This window comes from Mus caroli, chromosome 8, assembly GCF_900094665.2.
Source record: "Mus caroli chromosome 8, CAROLI_EIJ_v1.1, whole genome shotgun sequence".
Classification (NCBI taxonomy): Eukaryota; Metazoa; Chordata; class Mammalia; order Rodentia; family Muridae; genus Mus; species Mus caroli.
Genome location: NC_034577.1, coordinates 30,765,950 through 30,783,261, shown reverse-complemented (window position 1 = coordinate 30,783,261; position 17,312 = coordinate 30,765,950). Strand labels below are relative to the sequence as shown.

The 17,312-nt window shown below is 45.0% G+C and overlaps 1 protein-coding gene and 1 long non-coding RNA gene across 5 annotated transcripts in view; one reads left to right on the top strand and one right to left on the bottom strand.

Annotated features, from left to right (window-relative positions):
* The window catches only part of Dlc1 (DLC1 Rho GTPase activating protein), a 398,567-nt gene extending 384,442 nt beyond the window's left edge, over positions 1-14,125 (top strand). For all 4 annotated transcript variants that reach the window (XM_029480999.1, XM_021169372.2, XM_029481000.1 and 1 more), the window contains 8 exons: positions 2,292-2,451; positions 2,581-2,779; positions 4,726-4,939; positions 6,832-6,946; positions 7,620-7,838; positions 8,922-9,139; positions 10,398-10,571; positions 11,484-14,125. In XM_029480999.1, the coding sequence (XP_029336859.1) occupies positions 2,292-2,451; positions 2,581-2,779; positions 4,726-4,939; positions 6,832-6,946; positions 7,620-7,838; positions 8,922-9,139; positions 10,398-10,571; positions 11,484-11,604 (1,420 nt within the window). In that variant the 3' untranslated portion in view covers positions 11,605-14,125. The remainder of the gene's footprint in view (positions 1-2,291; positions 2,452-2,580; positions 2,780-4,725; positions 4,940-6,831; positions 6,947-7,619; positions 7,839-8,921; positions 9,140-10,397; positions 10,572-11,483) is intronic.
* Positions 14,126-16,573: 2,448 nt separating this feature from the next.
* Positions 16,574-17,312, bottom strand: part of LOC110300398 — a 17,661-nt gene continuing 16,922 nt past the window's right edge. Inside the window, exon 6 of the long non-coding RNA XR_002378566.2 lies at positions 16,574-17,212. This is a non-coding gene — a long non-coding RNA (uncharacterized LOC110300398). The remainder of the gene's footprint in view (positions 17,213-17,312) is intronic.

The window sequence follows — 17,312 nt, the reverse complement described above, 5'->3', positions numbered from 1 at the left end:
TTTTGTTTTTTTGTTTTTTGTTTTTTTTTTTTTTTTTTGCTTTGGTTGGTTGGTTTGGTTGGTTTGTTTGCTTGTTTTGGTGTTTTAAGACAGGGTCTATCTGTTTTATAGCTTTGTCAGTCCCAGAACTCATAACTATATATACCAGGCTGGCCTTGAACTCGGAGATTCACCTGCCTCTACCTCCTCTGAGTGCTAGGATTAAAGCCATGTGCCACCATGCCCCACCACAAAGCAACTATATTTTAAAAATTGAGATGCATTAGATGTCTATCTCTTCATAATCTTGAAACCTCAGCCTTGAGTGTAGAGTGTCAGATGTGGACAGTCAGGCTGGATGGGTCGTGGGCAGGATAGAATCCCTGTCCATAGTCAGAGTTTAAAGACAAGAACTGTATCTGGATCCAGGTCTCTGTTTCGAAGTGTCACAGGTGTCCCTGAATCTTTTCACGTCAGGGTGCTTGTAGTCCAATTGTTAGGAAAACATATGCAGCCCATATCAGTGACCAGCCAAAATGGCTAGAGATGGTCTGAGGCAGGGTCCACTGTTCCTCAATTCTCTGACTCCTCCCTCCTAGGAATGTCCAGGGGTTGTAGTTGTGCCATCAAAGCACCTCCCCTAACCAAGGCAGTTACATGAGCCTCGCTAAATACAGAACTTGTTTGTTCTGAATGACAGAAATACGTATTGACCGGTTTATCCCAGAATGCTTCAGATTCTCGGGGGGGGGGGGGGGGGGAGTGTAATGTGTTCTTTCCACATTCCACAGCCCGGGTCCTTCACGCACAACAAAGCGAGCTTTATGCACACTTCTGCCTCCACGCCCATGCGCCTAACTGTATGGAAATGCAAATCTGGCTTTATTCTCGCCTTTTCCTTTTCTAGAGCCATCAAGAGTGGCACGTCATGGCCGCGGGCAAGCACCCAGAAGGCAAGGCAGTTGGCTTTCTGTGGTCTCCCTCTGTGCTTAGAGTAATATTTTCCTCGCTGCTATTTAAAACTGCATATTTTACATTCTCCTTTCAGGGTTGTCTACCCCCTTTCTCACCAAACCCTCAAAAAAAAAAAAATCTACAAGTCCACCCTCCTACTTACTTCACTTCTGGTCAGGTTTTCCAGTGCATCGAAACCAAAATGTAAAAGCCTGGCATTGTAGAACTCGGACAGCAAGGAGCACTTCTGCCCAAAGTCCCTTTCCTGTTTCACTCTGCCCTTTCTGGTCTCCCTCAAGGGGTCACTTGTAACCTGCCTGACAGCCTTAAATGCCTGACTTGGGTTTCCTGCTGTCACATATATGGCTGGGCACAGGCCTGCATTCAGGATGCCTGACCGCCTTGGGGAGCCTCACAAAACTCCCATTGTGCCTTTCCCCTTTCCCATAGAAGCCTGAAGATGCTGTATTCTTTGGAGTCATCGGCAGGGGAATTTATTTTGGCTCCAGGTCCAGCCCTATTTGATCTCTGGCCTAGGTTCCCAGTATGACTAGACAGTCAGCCTTTGGCTGGTTTTTACGCAGTGTTACCCGGATCTGCTTGTAAATGAATCAACTCAGGTCTCTTCTAAGAACGCAGGAGGGATTCATACCCTTTTAGGGAAAGTGGGAAGTTGTTTCTCAAGCTCATATCAGAAGTACCTAAATAGGTGCTACATATTTTTTTGCCTCTTCCTTCCTGTACTGTTCTTGTGGAAGGAAGTCCATTAGCCTCCCTGAGGACCACAGACAACCCTTCTCAAAATTAACAGGAGCTAACAGATTCCCCAGATGAGGGTATTTGTCCAGGTCTTTTAGTTCCAACTCTTCAGATATCTAGACCGACCAGAGTGTGCTACATAATAATAATAATAATAATAATAATAATAATAATAATAATAATAAAAGTCTTACAAAAACAAAGGACTGGGGAGACATTCGGGGTGTAGCTCAGTAGCAGAGCACTTGCTCAGATAGATTCCTGAGTCTCCGGGTTTGATAACCAAAAGCACTTTGCCCACCCGCCACCAAAACACACACACACACACACACACACTCCTATGACATTATCCAGTAATTGGGAGCAGGGCGTTTTACACTCATATAATGTATTGTGGCAGCTACTGACCCAGTGAAAGGTCTTTAATGTGGCTACTACAGCTACAGAACAGAACAGGTCACTTTATTTTCATTTAAATAGTCCCTGTATTGACAGGGATCAAATTTGTGGTGGGGGAAGAGGTTGAAAAAAAAGGGGGCGGGTAAGCAAATTCAGACAAGTGAATGCCTTATCCCCTCCACCCCATCTTCCTTAAACAGGGCTGTGCCCAAGTTCATGAAAAGGATCAAGGTTCCAGATTACAAGGACCGGAGTGTGTTTGGGGTCCCACTGACTGTGAACGTGCAGCGCTCAGGACAGCCCCTGCCCCAGAGCATCCAGCAGGCCATGCGCTACCTCCGGAACCACTGTCTGGACCAGGTGAGTACAGCTGCCTGTGGATCCCACTCGTGGGAGCGGAGCTTTGGGCCGCGTGGTTTTTTTTTTTTTCTAGTTTTGTGGGGAAGGGTCCTGCTTCCACACCCATCCCTGCTGTTCTCCTTCCAAAAGGTCGGGCTCTTCAGGAAGTCAGGTGTCAAATCCCGGATCCAGGCTCTACGCCAGATGAATGAAAGCGCTGAAGATAATGTCAACTATGAAGGCCAGTCTGCTTATGATGTGGCAGACATGTTAAAGCAATATTTTCGAGATCTTCCTGAGCCCCTCATGACGAACAAACTCTCCGAAACCTTCCTGCAGATCTACCAGTGTAAGCGTTCTTGGTTCTTCTTAAGGCAACTGATGTCAGGTTCCATGGGACCAACTGAAGCACATAGCCTCTTTGTATGTCATCCTTTTGTAGAGAAAACCTGCATGCTGATTTTCTCAAAACCCAAGCTACAGTGTGTGTGTGTGTGTGTGTGTGTGTGTGTGTGTGTGTGTGTGTGTGTGTGTGATAGGTTTACTGTATCCTTACTGAATAGTTTGAGGAGTGGTTTTATGACCTACTGTATGTTGTTGGCAGAGGGATTGTGTGTAGCACACATAAAGTACTGAGTTTTCTCTCCAGCGTCACATAAACCAGGTGTCAAGGTGCACACCTGCAACCCTAGCGCTTTGGAGATGGAGGTGGGAGGATCAGTTCAAGGTCATCCTTGGCTGCATACTGAATTTGAGGGCTACCTGGGTCTCATGAGACATTGTCTTCAAAAGAAAGAGAAAATCAATGTTGCTATTGAGTCAGGAAGTACAGAAGTCAGTTGTACATTTTTACCATCAAGTCCACTGTCATCTTTCGTTTATCTAGAGGTGTCAAAAAATAGGGTACCAAAATGGTATGCTGGCCTTCTCCCTCTCCCCTTTCCCTCTCTGCCTCCCTCCTCTTCCTCTTCCCCTTCCTCTTCCTCTCCTCCACTTTCTCTACCTCGGCCTCTCTCCCTTCCCTTCCCCCACCTCTCATTTCCTTCCCTGCTCCCCATCTATATAGACTTATCATTTACTTTATACTTCTCTAACAGGGCTGTTGAACTCAAATTTTTCTCCTGTGTATTTTATCTCACTGGGAAATGAATAAAATAATCCTCTTCCCTTTTCTGGTTAATCATCACCGTTCCTCCCATAAACACCTAAGGAGACAATATGCGTGCCCTCCTCACTTTTAGGCTGGGCTTAGGGCAAACCATTGAGGAAGTGAATGATGAAGAAGAGGACCGTGGCCTTCACAGCCTCCTCCTCTTTTTCTGGGCTCGTGACGTCAGAGCAGCATGATTTAAAAGCAGCCCCATGTCTTAGTGCCGAAATAAGCTTTAGAAGTGACGCGCTGGACTGAGAAACAGAGCTGGTCTGGACTGCTTCAGGCTCTCTCTCAACCTTTCATATTTTAGGAAAACCCAGGTCACTTCTCCCCCCACCACCACCCCCACCCCCCGCCCCTGCCGAGGTATTTGTTATGCATCGTAACCATGGAGCCCTTTAATCAGTTTGTCTTAGGACCTTGCATTTCAGTGACTTGCTTTTTCCACCACGTGCTTTAAGGAAAGTTTGCCTGGTGAGTGAGACCGGATTGCCAGGCACAGACTTATTCCAGGATAAGTTATTCTCCAGGGTGATGTGCACTCTGATACGTTTGCTTCTTGATGTGCCTTCTAAAAACTTTAAATGTCATTATTTAAGCTCTGTCTATTGAAACTGGCTTCATGTTTTTCCACAACCTTTCCCCATTTCAAGGATGGGCAAATGGGTCAAAATCGGTCTCCAGAGATACTGAGCCCTTTCTGCTCAGCTGAGCAGCCCCCCCGTTTTTTTAATGTCTTGCACGTGTCTCACATAAAACATTTTATTGAAACTACACAAAGTCTTTAAGGTGGAATGATTTTGATAATTAAGATGGCAAATTAGAGATTTTTTTTTTTAAGTGCTTAGAAGTAACAGTTCTGTACGCTTAAGGCGCTTGTCATCTGGAGCCGAAGTCTGAGGTCGATTTAAAAGTATGTTAGTATCGTGGGTGTTTCAAATGTTTTAACTCCCCCACAAGGCAGGAAATACTTGAGGGTAGTGACGCCGGTGGCAGCCCATAATTTCTCCCTTATTAATCTTTAGTATGCTTTCTACAACTGCCCGTTCAGTGTTTGATGCCCATGTTTGCTTTGGGATGTGAACTTGCCCACGTGCATGGAAAATTACTGAGTTGGTGGTGGCAATGCTTGTGTCCTGCAGATGTGCCCAAGGACCAGCGCCTCCAAGCCATCAAGGCGGCCATTATGCTCCTGCCTGACGAGAACCGGGAGGTTCTCCAGACACTTCTCTATTTCTTGAGCGATGTCACAGCGGCTGTGAAAGAAAACCAGATGACTCCCACCAACCTGGCTGTGTGCTTAGCTCCGTCCCTCTTCCACCTCAACACCCTGAAGCGAGAGAATTCTTCTCCAAGGTACAGATCAGATGCAAGGGGCATGCCTGGGCTCTGTTCCCGTGAGGAATCACTCACCTTCTAGAGCCGTGTCCTTGTGTCCTTATTGGATTCTTATCTGGACCTAGCAAAGGGGGTTAGTCCTGGAATTAAGTCCTTGTATATCACTGTAGAAGATGACTTGACACAAACAACTTAAGGGATTGTATTAGTCAAGGTTTACTACTGTGAACAGACACCATGACCAAGGCATGGTGCAGTCTACATCATCCGAAGGCTGCTGGAAAATACTGACTTCCAGGCAGCTAGGATGAGGATCTTAAAGCCCACACCCACAGTGACACACCTACTCCTACAAGACCACACCTTCTAATAGTGCCACTCCCTGGCCCAGGCATATACAAACCCTCACAAGAAGTAAACGTTGACTTTGCTCATGGTTTCAAAGGACTCAAACCATAGTTGGTTGGCCCCATGTCTTAGGCAGACATCACGGGGCAACAGGAGAGGACCTTTGTTACATGGTGGCCCAGGGGGTTGGGGCAGAGGGAACACACACAGGACAGAAACAAGATACCCAAGGACCAACTCCCAGTGACCTGTTTTCTCCAGCTAAGTCCCACCTCCTAACTTTTCTAAAACCTGCCACAACAGTACCACCAGCTTGTCCCCAATTGTCCTAAGTGTGAACTTCTTGGGGACCTATCCTGCCCAGGCCACTCTCACTGTCCGATCACAGAGCAACCCGGTGCCTGTCTCCTCTCCCAGCATTCCTTTCTGAAAGCACAGAGGTCCTGAGAGGGAACATCACAGAGGTGTTAAAAGGGAGCACCAGAGGCTAGTCCTTTGACGGGACCAGTGTTGAAGGCAAACCAAAGCATGTCATTTCTGATGTCCCTGCACAAAGCCTTGCAGACCTACTGACCTAAAACTGAGTGGGTGGCTGATCCCCAGAGCCTTAGCCTCCATGGGATCAGGAAAGACACCTTCCTGGTCTGTTCCTGAAGTTGAAAGCAAAGCTACAAAGGACCAAGATTCTGAGCCTGAGTTGTTCCTACTTAACATATGGCCTAAGCCAATTGTTGGCAAACATTTCTGTCTAGAAGGCAGGAGTAGCTTTGGGAAAATTGGAAGAAGCTGAGTGCTCACAATGGCTGATACTCACCAGGACTTATTCTATACCTGGTATAGGGCTGTTTCCTTTCCAGTCACCTTCTCAGATCATAACAGTCACAGGAGATGGACAGACTGCTCTCTCTTTCTCTCTCTCTCTCTCAAAAATAAAGTGAAGCTTAGAGGACGTCTAGCAGATCTGATTTGCAGTTCTTAGGCAAATGGTTCCTGATAAGACATCCCCTCCACTGTGGGAGGAAAGGGTGACTGTGGACCCAACGCATCCTGTGTCTTGCCATAGGAACCTGAAAAGTGTTTCTCAGCTTGATACATTGCCGCCATTGCACCTGGAAACCACACAGTACTCAAATAGCCTTTTAACTAGTGTTAAAAGCTGTTGGGACTTTAATGGGATAGAAAACTACAGGAGATGATTAGAAGAGAGGCCAGATAAGAATAAGACCAAACCTCCAGGGAACAATAGGTTTATCCCTCACCTACGGTAAGGGATCCTGTTTACTTAGCCAGTAACAATGTCAATAACCATCCATCCCTAGTCCAAACAGCTCCCACATCAGTCCCTTTAGAAGCTGCCTCAGCGCCCAGCACGTAAGCACTCTTGTGAACTACTTAATAAGATGTCTTTAAATAGTCTCGATATTTAACGAGAATTTGTCTGTCTAGTAATTCGCGTTGTATTTTGAATGAAACTGTTGAGAAACTGTGCTGAACAAAAATGAAAGGCCCTCTGGACCACGTCACCTGCTTATTATCAAAACCCTTTCTGTGTTTTTTCTCAGGGTAATGCAAAGAAAACAGAGTTTGGGCAAACCAGACCAGAAAGACCTGAATGAAAACCTAGCGGCCACTCAAGGGCTGGCCCACATGATTGCTGAGTGCAAGAAGCTCTTCCAGGTAACAATCCCAGCGAGGCTTGGCTGCTGGGCTCGGGATAATGTGGACGGGTGGGCGAAGGTCATCGACTTGGTACTTGTTCCCACACACAAAAGATCTTTCCCATAATTGGAGATGATGTACATAGGCTAAAGAATTACAGGCAGACAGACAATCAGACAGACCTCTCTCTCTCTCTCTCTCTCTCTCTCTCTCTCTCTCTCTCTCCCTCTCTCTCCCATACACATACACATACACATACACACACAGACAGGCATTTTTATATGTATTTAAATAAACGTATGTCTATACACCCTTTGCAGTTAATTTTTGATGAAACTGTCTACCTTTTACTTAAAAAGCAAAAACAGAATTTGAAGACAGCCTGTCTATAGAGCTAGCTCCAGGACAGCCAGGGCCACATAAGAGAAACCCTGTTTTTGTTGGGGTAGGGGGGGTTGTTTTGGTTTTTTTAACAAAAAAGGCAAAAGCAACAGATTATCTGAAATTAACATTGTGTCTGAGAACCCTGCTTTGCTCCGTGTTGCTCCGTGTAAGCCCTGTTGTGAATACCTAAATCCTTCACTGTCTTGAGGGAGCAGACTGCCAGCTTGAGTCAGGCTGTTGAGTCTGCCCTTCACCTTCTGCTGAGGCGCTGACGGACCCATCTATTCTTCTTGTGTGTTGCTCCCAGGTCCCTGAGGAAATGAGCCGGTGCCGTAACTCCTACACTGAACAAGAGCTGAAGCCCCTTACCCTGGAGGCCTTGGGACACCTGAATAGTGACCAGCCTGCTGACTACAGACACTTCCTCCAGGACTGTGTGGATGGCCTGTTTAAGGAGGTCAAAGAGAAGTTCAAAGGCTGGGTCAGCTACCCCACCTCCGAACAGGCTGAGCTGTCCTATAAGAAGGTCAGTCTTCTCCCTGGTCCATTCCTGTGGCTATGACTGAGTCATCAGACCTGAGACTGCCCAGTTGTACTCTCTGTGGGAATCTCTCGCTGTTACTGACAACTGTCGCTGCCTTGGGCAGCCAGGTGATTAAGATCCCCTGGGGAAATGGACACCGGGCACAGAGGGACAAACACTGACACTTGCGACATCTCAAGTGTCATCTTGCTTGGGAAGAAGGTCCTTCCTTCCACAGAATCATCTTAGAACAGTGGTCCTCAATCCGAGGGCTGTGACTCCTTCGGGGTTGCATATCAGATATTTACATTATGATCATAACAGTAGCAGAATGACTTATTCTAGCAAAATTACTTAGGGAGTAGCAAAGAAAAAAAATAATCTTATGGTTGGGGGTCACCACAACACAAGAACTTTATTAAAGAGTCACAGCATTTAGAAAAGTTGAGAACCACTGCCCTGTCCTTACCTAGAAGATTCACTAGTGTTATAGGGTTTTAAAGGGCATCTTAGTACATGTTGAGATGTTTTTTTCCTATATAATGTAAAGAAAATAGTTTGACACTCCCGTCTGTTCTGAGCCATTGTTTGGAGCATTCTTTGTAGCTCAGCGTGATGTACATCAAGAGGTTTGTCAACACTGCCTCTACCACCTTGAAAACAGAGTGGTCAAATGGCCATACGGACTTAGGGATTAAATGAATGAATTTGTCACAGTCATCCTCATACAAGCCACAGGAATTGGACACTATTTTATTTGTACTTGTAGACTGCTCTTGAATGTATTTAGATCCAATAGCTAACTAACTTCATAGATTTATTAATCAGTGAACAGAGGGGCCAGGTCTCCTACTCAAAATTTGCTTTCAGACTCAAAGTATATATCTTTAGTTTAGCATTACAAAAAAAAACCAAACCACATCTTGCCTGGCATTGGTGGTGCATGCCACCAACTTGGGAGGCAGAGGCAGGTGGGTCTCTAGAACTCAAGGACACCCTGGTCTACTGAGTGAGTTCTAGAATGACCATGGCTACACAGAAAAATCCCATCTCCAAACAAACAAACAATTCACATCTTCGTTTCAGGTCAGCGAAGGACCCCCGTTAAGGCTTTGGAGGTCAACTATCGAAGTCCCCGCTGCACCCGAGGAGATCTTAAAGCGCCTTCTGAAGGAGCAGCACCTCTGGGATGTGGACCTATTGGACTCCAAGGTGATTGAAATCCTGGACAGCCAGACTGAAATCTACCAGTACGTCCAAAACAGCATGGCGCCCCACCCTGCGCGGGACTACGTCGTATTGAGGTAGGTCCCAAATTGATTTGACTGTGACATGGATGACTAGACATCAGGACTGAGCCCGTGTGCCACTCAAACGTACAATATGAATACAGCCTTCAAAAGCAGAGGTAGATGTCGGGAACAGTGATGAGCGATTTCAAAGCACAGTCACGTTTGTGCCAACAGGGTGCTTCACTGGGTAGTGACTGAGCTCAGAAAGGGAACGCCTTTTCAAGTGACTGTGCACCGTGGTGCTAGATTTCTGCCACATCGTATATAGATATTCTGGCTAGAAACAGTTAACAAGTGGATAGGGAAATAGCATTGAGTGAGAAGTGATTTGTGATTAAGGCTGATTTATATGTTATGTCACTGAATTCGATAGTCTGAAGGCTATTGAAGAAGCAGTTTCATTCAGAAAGCTTTGAGAAAATGTCACATAACTCTTCCAGAACTGTTCACTGCTTGTTTGATGCCCATGACCTGAGACATTCATGAAATGTAAAAGTGTTGGTTTTTTTTTTTTTTTAATTTAAAAAAAAAAAAAAAAAAAGGAGCCGGGCGGTGGTGCCCACGCCTTTAATCCCAGCACTTGGGAGGCAGAGGCAGGCAGATTTCTGAGTTCGAGGCCAGCCTGGTCTACAAAGTGAATTCCAGGACAGCCAGGGCTATACAGAGAAACCCTGTCTCAAAAAACATTAAAACAAACAAACAAACAAAACCTTCAGAGACTGTGTGATTGAGCATTTCCACCCTGTCTTAGTCAGGGTTTCTATTCCTGCACAATCATCATGACCAAGAAGCAAACTGGGGAGGAAAGGGTTTATTCAGCTTACACTTCCACATTGCTGTTCATCACCAAAGGAAGTCAGGACTGGAACTCAGGCAGGTCAGGAAGCAGGAGCTGATGCAAAGGCCATGGAGGGGTGCTGCTTACTGGCTTGCTTCCCCTGGCTTGCTCAGCTTGCTTTCTTATAAAACCCAAGACCAACAGCCCAGGGATGGCACCACCCACAATGGGCTGAACCATCCCCTATTGATTACTGATTGAAAAAATGCCTCACAGCTGGATCTCATGGAGGCATTTCCTCAAGGGAGGCTCCTTTCTCTGTGATAACTCCAGCTTGAGTCAAGTTGACACACAAACCCAGCCAGCACACACCCCAAGCAAGTTGTCCACGCACAGTCCATGCACAGGGGTTGGGAGGATCCCAGGACAGAGGGACAATTTTCAAGCTGGCTTCTGAGAAATCCCATTTCCCCTTTGGTTTTGTCTCCGCAGGACCTGGAGGACTAACTTACCCAGGGGGGCCTGTGCTCTCTTACTCACCTCTGTGGATCACGACCGGGCCCCCGTGGCGGGGGTGAGGGTTAATGTGCTCCTGTCCAGATATTTGATTGAACCCTGCGGGTCAGGAAAATCCAAGCTTACCTACATGTGCAGAGCTGATTTAAGGTACATTCTGATCCCGACCTTTGGACGTGGGGATGGTGATGCAGGAGGTGCAGACTTTCCATATAATTCCAAGAAAGGGGACATGAGTCTGTCACTGTGGTTTGGAGACCTAATAAACGATAATACATATGAAGCAAAACCTTGGTGTTTGCTGTCCATTTGGGTACTGCTTCCAGTCTAGGAAATAACGCTACTAAAGCGCCGTGAGTTTGGTAGATTCATCACAAATTTAAAGCCCCAGGAAGTAGTATACTTTATATTGAACCAACAAGTAGATGCTGCCTACTTTATAATGGAAGGTGTTTGAACAGTGTGCATGTTTTGCTTTGTGCGGTAAATGAACCTAATTCTTCAGATATAAAAATGTCCAAGATCAACTAGTGACTGCTCACTTCATAAAAAAAAACCTCCCCCTTTGTAAATTTCAGTTACCTAATGCCATCTGTATCTATGATGCATGCTGAAGCTGTTTCTAAGCAGGGTCGCTAAGTGTTATCCAGTATCCCTGGTATGCAGCTTTAAATGGTGTTCCTTGGAAACCTTCTGGGCCTAAATGTGTAATGGGAGTGCTGACAAAAAGCAATCCTTACTTTCACGTGTTCTTCACGGAGGATTGACAATAGGTATACAGCACTTGAGAGGCTGAGGCAGACCAGTCACAGTGAGTTCAAGGCCAGCCAGGACTACATAGCCAGGGCAGCCTGGACTACATAGAGATACTGGGTCAAGAGAGACAGAAATGCCAGTAGGCACCTTTGGCACAGCACAGTAGTGAAGACTTTTTCTCTCAATCGTGAGGTCCTGAGCATAATCCTCATAGTGAAAATATAAAAAAAAAAAAAAAAAAAAAACAAGACTGCCTTCGTTGTTTCTAATTTAAATAACTCACCAGCTTTTCTTTCTGTGTGACAGGGGCCACATGCCGGAGTGGTACTCAAAATCTTTTGGACATTTGTGTGCAGCCGAAGTGGTAAAGATCCGAGACTCCTTCAGTAATCAGAACACTGAAAGCAAGGACACGAGATCTAGGTGATAACCGACGTGAATGAAGCACCCGTGTCTGCAACCCGGGCAGTTGTTGCTATTGCCTTGCCAGTCCTTGGAAGAAGAGGTCATCTGGGTCTGATTGACTGTAGAGATTTGACACGTTCATAAAGCTGCTTCCTGTCTGTCTTAGGTCTATGTGGTAGACCTTGACTGGAATATATAACACTTGGGGGCAGGGGTGGGTGGTGGGGTACCTGTATTATTCAGATTGCTTCTGAGAAGCAAGAACTTTTTCGGCGCGTAATGGAAGATAACGAAGAGGTGTCGTTCTTTTGTGACGTCAGCGTATGTGTACCTATTCCTTTGTTTGCCGCGTACTGAGGGACCGATGTATCCACTGGAATAGTTGGTACTCTCGGACAGGTTTTCTCACTGAGATGAGCAGAGAAGGGTTTGCACAGAGGAGTGTGAATGTGTGTGTTGCTGGCTGAGTGGCACGGATGAAGGGATGGGATGCAGTGTCTGGCACACTGAGATGTTCCGCAAAGGATGCTGATCTACCAGGTTTAGCTCAACCTGGAATAGCTGACTACCCAGGGAGCCACCCAGACAGGGAATCCAGCTTCCTTCTTCACCCGCCCCCTCCAGGGTTATTAAGCATTTTTTTTTTCTTTTCTGCAAACCTTTGCTTTCCCATAAACTGTAGCTTCCCCATGACTAGGAATTTAACCATAAGACTAGTTCAGGACTAAGCATCAGGCTTCCTTCCCTTCTTTGATTGGCTCCAAAGGCTTTTATTTAAGTGAGATGGAAAAGCTGAATGCTGACCCACCCACCCATAAGCAAAGTATCAACGCTTTCTGATTTCCAGTCCTGGGTGCTGAACCCAGAGCCTTTTATGTGCTGGGCAAGTGCTCTACAGTTTTCACTCTTTATTCTGAGACAGGGTCTCCCCATGTTGGCCAGGCTGGTCTTGAACAACCGCCTCACTCTATAGCCCAAGTTATCTAGGTCTAATAGTTGGGATAAGGGGCTCAGCTCAGTTTACCTGCTACAATTCATAGTATAGTGTTGCTTGTGACATAAACTCCAAGATACACAAGGGAGCACAGGGAACTATGTCCCCAGCAGGTCTAACCCAACCAAGCACAAGAGGCTGTTAATGGTGGGTGGTGGTGTCGGTGTTCCTGACGGCTATGTGTGTATTTTAATGGGGTTTGTCCTCATCCACAAATAATTCATTTTTTGTTATTTTTCCTGTGTTTCATTTTTTTTCTCTCCCTCTCTCTCTCATTATGCCCTTGAACTGTATTTTAGTGATAGTGGGGGATAGTAATCTCAGTGAAAAGCAAACAGCGCAGGGTTTTGGAAAGGTGGTCTTTATACAGGTTTTACTGTAATGGTAAGGATTGACTCGAGACAGTATTAGTAAATTTATTTTGTATGGATCAAAACAGTGAGTACCGTATGAATGAGAGCTGAAGAAGGACTTTTATTTTGTTATAACATTGTTACCTTGTCAGTATTATTTCAAAGGTTCTTTGAAGAATGGGGGGAGGGGTCAAAGTAGAGTTTTAAAGGCTGAGTATTTCGAATTATCAGTGTTGCTTTGTGAAGATATGTGTGTGTGTATATTCAACTTTGATGGCTTCCAGATCTGTAAGATTGTATGCTGTATATACCGTTCTATTGAGAAACATGTACACATGTCTGTCTACTGTGCTTTCAGACATAGATAAAGCATGATAAAGATTATTATTTAAGATATACTTGTATTTATACCTCAGATATTCTTTCGGGTTTTGTACCTCAAGGTTCCCCTCCCCACATTGTAAATACACTTTAAATGAATACAGTTTTAGAGAACAAAAGAAAAAAATAGAATAAATAAAGGAAGAGGTTTATAATTTGCCCTATATCTGTACAGAGTATATTCGGTAAGTGCACTATTAAACGTCTAAGGGAAGAGTCTGGCCTGCTCTCTGACTTACACCTTCCTCGCCCTTAGAAGCAGGGATTGCAAAGCTTAGCCCCCCCCCCCCCCCGTGCCAAGCAAAGTCCAAAGATACATCAGCTAAAAGAGAAGTCAGACGACAATGACGAATCATTCCAAGGCCAAGCTGCAACTGAGCCACTCACCCACCAACAGGAAAGCTTGGTGAAGGTTCAGGAAGCCTGGAGAGTCTCTCCAGACCAAGGTCAGAAAGGATGCCCAGAGGAGGTTCCAAGAACGGAGCAACAGCAACGCAACGATGCTTAGAAGCAAAGGAAAGGTCACTGATGCGTCCGCAAGAGGTCTCTTTACCATGTTTGATTTTCCTGTTGAAGGGATTACCTACGTCTGGCCAGAGGAGAGAATTCAGAGCACGGGACTTTCCAAGAACTGGGGTTAATAACATCTTGTTACTGTGGCCACGATTTGTCCCCGTGATGACTCTCGGGTCTAGATTGTGAGTTCTTCAAGGGCAGGCTCATCTCCTGCACATCTTTATACTTCTTTACAGCAGCTGTCAGTGTTTTGTACTTGTAGACAACTAATAAATTGATCATTTGCTAAAGAATACTGATTGAGTTTGCTTCTCTTATTTTTTAAGAGACAAAAAGGTAGCTTAACATGACCCTTAAGCCCTCACTCCAGTTCATCGTTTCCATCCTTGCTTTGGTTTGGGTTTTATTTTCAATATTTTGGTTGAGATGGGAATCTTCCTATATTAGCCGAGGCTAACCTCTGACTCACTATTTAGCTCAGGCTGCCCTTGAACTTATGACACTTCTACGTCAGTCTCTTGACTCCTAGAATTATAAGCCTGTGCCACTATGCCTAGGTGCTGCCCACTTGGAAATTGCAGTGACTAGAAATTGGTAAGCATAGGAGATGTTAAACTTTAAACTAAAATAGATGGCATGGCGACTTCTCTGTATGTTAATTCTAAATCAAAGAGTTCTTTGTCGAGCCTGGTGTGATGGCACATGCCCTTAATACCCATGCCAGGGAGGCAGAGGCAGGAAGATCTGTGAATTTGAGGGAGCCCTGTCTACTTAGTAAGTTATAGGACTGCCAAGGTTAAATAATAGACCCTCTTGCCTTTGTTCTAGGCATTGAGGTCAGCCTCACACATACAGAATAGACATTCTACCACTAAAGGACCTCCCCTGACCCTCTGATGGACTTTTTACCAGTTTCCTATGTCAAATAACTTGTGATGTCCATTTACAAGAGGTTTAAGTTTGTTAGTGTTTACCTGAGTCAGAAAGCAGGAAACCTTGTAACTGTCTAAAAGGATTTTTTTCCCTTTTGTCTTTGCAGACAGCTATACAAAATAAAAGCCTCTTGGTCCAGAATACCTATATCTATATTATGTGAAAAGCCCTGAATCCCTAAATTATAAGCGGGTTCTGGACACAGTGACCAGTGTGGCATAGTTTACATGCCCCAGATGCAGAGTTGTATTGCCTTTCCGTCATGCATTTGTAGCTTTAAGCAAAGCTAGCACACCCTGCCCCATGCTCTTAAAACCTACCTTTGCGTCTTTCTGTCTTTCTAGAATCCGGAAGAACCATGACAAATCAATCAAGCTGTACGTAAAGCAGCTCTTAGCATGCTGAAGCAACTGCTGCCCTGTCTGTCACTCCATCACCGAAAGATCAAAGAGGAGTTAAATAGGTCAAGAGAGATGTGAGGCAAAGTTTATCTTGACAGCCGGTGAAATATCATAATAGCTCTCTGTCCAGCCAACCAAATAAATGATTTCAAACCCACTAAGGTTCCACGTGTCCTCCTCGTGGAGCATAGAAAAGTGTGACTCCCAGTTTGCACACAGAGACAATTAAATGTCTTCTGGTTATAACTTACCAGTTGTTCAATGATACAAAGGGACACAGAATCACGTGCTTTTTCTCAAGCTACAGTTGATAACTGTTTTTCTGGTCTTTTGAATTCTTTCCATGATATCTTATTATGCCTTTGCCACCATGCAGGAGCTCCATGAACTGATGTGGAGATAACTTAAAGGTGCTTTCAAAACCAAAGGGCTAGTCACGAGTGTGAGACAGGCTCAAGCACACAGGAGTGCTTATAAGACATAAATCCTGAAGAATGAGATCATTGGTGCGAGTGTCAGTTTGGTGTTTCATTGGAATGAAATTTGCCTAAGGAATTTAAATTCCCCAAAAGCCCTCAAAAAGCCAGTGACTGGGGTAACTCAGATAGCCCTGTACATGTGCAATAAGTTCAGGCTCGTTCTTTGTGGGTGGGAGAGCAGCGTGATGCTGGTGAAACCGGGAGGATGACCAGTCCTCTGCAGCCTGAAAATCTGCACACTCATGTTAGCACCTGCAGCCCAGAGAACCTTTGGTGTGTGTACAGAGATGCAGAGAGCAGCCAGTCTGCCCAGATGGGTCCAAGGCTGTGTTGACACCTACAACGGATCTCTCTGCAGAGATTTCTCATGTCATTGGGCTTTACCAAGGGAAAGGGAGTCGGTCACCCACGGGAGCTATGTGTCTTTCTTTTTCCAGTTAAGATACAAAATATCTTGGAAAGGAGGTCTGTACTGTTCTTCGACTCTAAGAAAGCTTTTATCAATCACAGAGAGTAACTTGGAGGGGCTGGAGAGATGGCTCAACAGTTAAGAGCACTTGCTGCTCTTCCAGAGAACCCAAGTTCAATTCCTAGCATCCACACGGCAGTTCACAACAACTGTCTGTGACTGGAGTTACAGACTCTCAACTCAGAACAACTTGAAAACTCCAGGTCTAGGCTATCTGACAGTATATTCTGGCCTTTGTGGATACCTACACACACACACATGCATACACACACATAGACACACACATGTGTGTCTACACGCATGCACAAATAAAAATTTCAAACTAAATCATCCCTTTTTTTGTAGTCAACAAGTTCTACTACTAAAGCAGCAGGGCCAAACTACTCACGTAATGACACTATGAAGCAAAACAAACCTTTTTCTTCATAAGTTGTTACCTCAGAATTTTATTTTATTGCAGTACTATTGAGAGTGGATTATCATACCAGGATTGACAACGAAGACACCCAAACGTCAGTGGCAAAAACCCTAAGATGCGCCATCCTTCTACAGATTTCTAGTTCCAGCCTTTGCTCTCGAAAGGCCCCTGTGTTACGCCCCTTAGCACACTCCATTTCTTTTCAGTTTTTCCAAAGGTTTATCATATTAAATAATCTAACACACTGAGATGTCATGTCTCTCTTTTCTTATTTTTATATAATTCCTCGGTGCTCATCAGCATAGGAAAGCCCTGATGGGGATGTGTAAAGCAGTTTGTATTGGTGTGTGATGTGCAAAGGTTCTTCATTGAAAGCAACTCTCTCAGGCTTTTGGAACTCTGGCTGCCCCAGGTCTGCAGCTGTTAAGGGTCCATCCATGTTCTCTGAAGCACTTGGCAATGACAGGAACACTCAAGGAAATGAGGGATTTAGAATCTGGCCTCGATCAGCCAACTTTCCTTACTTCGAGGGCTTGAGACAAGGGGTAAACTTTTTCCAACAGTGAAGATAAACCGAACTCCTTTTTCGTTGTTGTTGCAGCGTTTCGAAATGTAAACAGACAAGCAGGTCACTCATAACATTCCAAGGAAACAGGAAATTCGGAGTTCACACACTGTAAAAATGACTAAAGCAAGAAGAAAATTAACCCAAAGGAAACCATGGGAATGTTGGGATATCAAAAAGATCAGGAGACTTTCATCTTGGGAACATCTTTTTTTTTTTTT